General features: G+C 41.2%; 1 protein-coding gene across 1 annotated transcript; it reads right to left on the bottom strand.

Moving 5' to 3' along the window:
* Positions 1-901: 901 nt before the first annotated feature.
* LOC308395809 (tripartite motif-containing protein 16-like) lies at positions 902-3,370 on the bottom strand (the record flags this gene model as incomplete). Its single annotated transcript, XM_080880802.1, has 2 exons — positions 1,944-3,370; positions 902-1,067 (listed from the first exon to the last, which is right to left on the bottom strand). The coding sequence occupies exons 1-2, from the start codon at positions 3,353-3,355 to the stop codon at positions 902-904; spliced, it is 1,578 nt and encodes a 525-aa protein (XP_080736928.1). The 5' UTR covers positions 3,356-3,370.

Raw genomic sequence — 3,370 nt, 5'->3', positions numbered from 1 at the left:
GGCTGTCTTCGCTTGTTATCAGTTCCCAAAACACACTATTGATACATTTCCACGCATGAGCATTGTGAACACAGACCTCTCTACATTACCTGGGAACACTGGGTTGTTCTTTATTATCACAAAACACAAACAAGGTTTTTTTTTTTTTTGACAGTTTCAACAATTTACTGGACAAAGTTACATGCAAGACAGACATTCCTGCCTCTGTCAAACAAAAGTGGAAAATATATTTGTTTTACATTTAATCATAATAAAGAAATAAACTGTTGGTAGATCAACGTTTTACAACGAATCATCCATCAGTAAAAATGTTACTCAATTCCAATACAACAAATTCAACTATCATATAAAAAAAATCCAACCCTGCAGTTGGACGCAAACTTTCTAATCTGACATCACAAAGTTATTCTGAAGCTGTAAATCTAATTAAAAACTCCCCAAAACTACTATGAGAAAACCCTTAAAAGGTTCAATGAAAAAAGAAAAATTCTTTACATATAAAATCAACAATCTTCACATTTCAGAAACTGGAACCAGCTTTAAATGTTACTAAAATAATGATAAAACAATCAATTCTTTAATCATTGACTAACTGATGAATCAACTGATGCAGCTTCAATATATTGTTGCATTTGACAACCCACTACAGCAACTACAGAATAAAACCACTAACCAGATTGATTAAAGATTTCAAACATGCTGAATATGAAGAGTAGTATAATTTAACTCACATTATCAGCCATAAGAACAAATTAAGATTTATAATGATGTAAGGTATATAAATGTAAGTACAATTTGAATCAATGGGCCACTGAACTTCTCAGCTTCTAAAACGTAAAGCCTCATTTAGAAACTACACAAATATAGTGATCAGGGATCAACATGAACATATCTTCTCTGTCTATTTGACTTTAATCAACTCTGCACTGTCTCCAACTTCAGAAAGATAAAGTCCAGCATGGAGCGGCTGAGTGAATGTGGTCTGGACTCTGTGCAGGAGAGTCATGGTTTCAGAGACGCTGTAGAAAGACAGAATACCTGCTCTGTGATCCAGGTACACTCCTACTCTGAGGACCTGAGAGTGTCACAGTCTGGCGAGGGCAGACTGTATGAATTGAAAAAGGACCCAAAACGCAGACGCCAAGGAACAGGGAACAGAACTTGAAATGTTAACAAAAGGCGAGCCGTTTAATAAGGCTAGTAGAAGAGGTACAAACAAAGGGCAAGGCAAACTGAAGCAAAATTAACACAAACCTAAACTGGGGAATCTAAACAAGCAATAAGAAAAACCTAGGCAAGAAACTTGGAAACATGGCGTGGACAACAGACGACCTGACAATCACACACTGAAAACAGAGGACTTAAATACACAGGAGGTGATTAGGGGAAGTGGGAACACATGGAGGAACAGCTGAGGGTAATAAAGCAGGACGAGGCAAGGGAAGCAAAACTAGAAACACTCACATGAGACATGGACCTTCAAAGTAAAACAGGAAACACACTGACTGAATTCTAAACATGCAAACTTAACAGCAACTGGGGAGACAGAATATAGGAACCTGAAATATGGTACAAAACCATCACAGTGGACATAACATGGAACACAGGGAAGCCATATGACGAAGCCAAAGAGCAAAACCTAAGATAACCATAACTGAGATCTAGGGAAACACGAAACAGTACCACAAAGGACTCAAAACATAATCCATAATATAAAAACACGAGATCTCTCCAAAATGAAACAGGAACATGAGAGGCAGACATAACAACATAAGACAACAGACATGAAACACACGAAGGGCAAGGGAGATTTAACATAGTTGGAACACGAGGGGGAAATAATAAGAACTAGAAACACTTAGGCATGATAACAAATAAACTTAGGAAACCTGATAAGCTTAAACATACACTATGAACATCAAAAGAACTGAAACTCAAAACACTGGGTCATAAGACCCAGGACCGTGACAGAGAGGAGAGTTCGGACATCGTTGTGCCAAAATTGAAAAATGTTTTTGTAACAATTTAATACCCAAGATTTCTCATTCCATCCAAAACCACATTTATTGAGGCCCCCTGCTCTGCTGATATTCTTGTATGTGACTGCTATAAAAACCATTTCCCCTCTCCACTCCACCTCCCAGTAACAACGTCCAGTCAGGCTCTCTGTACTCAGGATCTGATGGCATGAAGTGAATCTGTCTGGATGATCAGAATAAGACTGTTGTTGTTTCATTAATGTTACTTTTCTGTTCCCGTCAGATAATAACAGATGTGTGCTTGCTGTGTTTGGATCCAGTGTGATTTCATGTGAATATTTTAAGAATCCAGCTCTGGTCTTTGGCTCCGTTGGTGACAGTAAAACATCCACTTCAGTGACTGTCAGTGAGATGTTTGTCCATTCCTCTCTCAGAGTGTCCTGTAGTTTATCTCTGGTCTCTGACACAGCTGCTGTCACATCCTCAAAGTACCTCAGAGGACGAATATTGATGCTGGATGAGTGTGTAGACTCACTGAGTGCTGACAGTGAGGGGTAGTTGTGTAGAAACTGGTTGTGATCCTCTGTGTGTGAGAGCTGCTCCAGCTCGCCGTCTTTCCTCTTCAGCTCAGCGATCTCCTGCTCCAGCTTCTCCTGAAGCTCTTTGACTCGTCTCACTTCAGTTTCCTGCTGGGATCTGACCTGCTGCTTCACATCAGAGCTTCTTTTCTGCATGAGACGGATCAGCTCAGTGAACATCTTCTCACTGTCCTCCACTGCTTTATCAGCAGAGCCAATGATGGCCTCCACCTCCTGTTGAAGCAGCTTCACATCTTTCTCTCGCTCCTGGATTCTCTGCTGGATGTTTAGTCGTCTCACCTCGAGCTCCTTCTGCTTCTCAGTCCTTTCTACTGCAGCTGGGACTGTTTCATGGCCTTTATGTGCATCCATTGTGCAGAGATAACAGATACTCTGCTGATCAGTACGACAGAAAATCTTCATCACCTCATCATCACAAGAGCAGATGTTCTCCTGGAGCTTCTTGGAGGGGGCCACCAGCTTGTGTTTTTTAAAGGCAGGAGACTCAAAATGAAGCAGAATATGTTTCTCACAGTAGGAGATCAGACACACCAGACAGGACTTGATGGCTTTCAGCTTCCTCCCAGTGCAGACATCACAGGCCACATCTTCAGGTCCAGCATAGCATTGCTCACCTGCAGCAGCTTGGAGTCCAGTATGCTTCAGCTGCTCCACTAAAGTTGCAAACATGACGTTTTTCTCCAGGACAGGCCTCGGTTTGAAAGTCGTCCTGCACTGAGGGCAGCTGTGGATTCCCTTCCTGTCCTCTTCATCCCAGAAACTTTTAATACAGTTCATGCAGTAGCTGTGTCC

Source organism: Rhamphochromis sp. 'chilingali' (assembly GCF_963969265.1).
Source record: "Rhamphochromis sp. 'chilingali' genome assembly, chromosome: 1".
In the NCBI taxonomy this organism is placed as follows: Eukaryota; Metazoa; Chordata; class Actinopteri; order Cichliformes; family Cichlidae; genus Rhamphochromis; species Rhamphochromis sp. 'chilingali'.
Note: the sequence above shows the minus strand (reverse complement) of the source record. Positions and strands in the feature narration are given on the sequence as shown.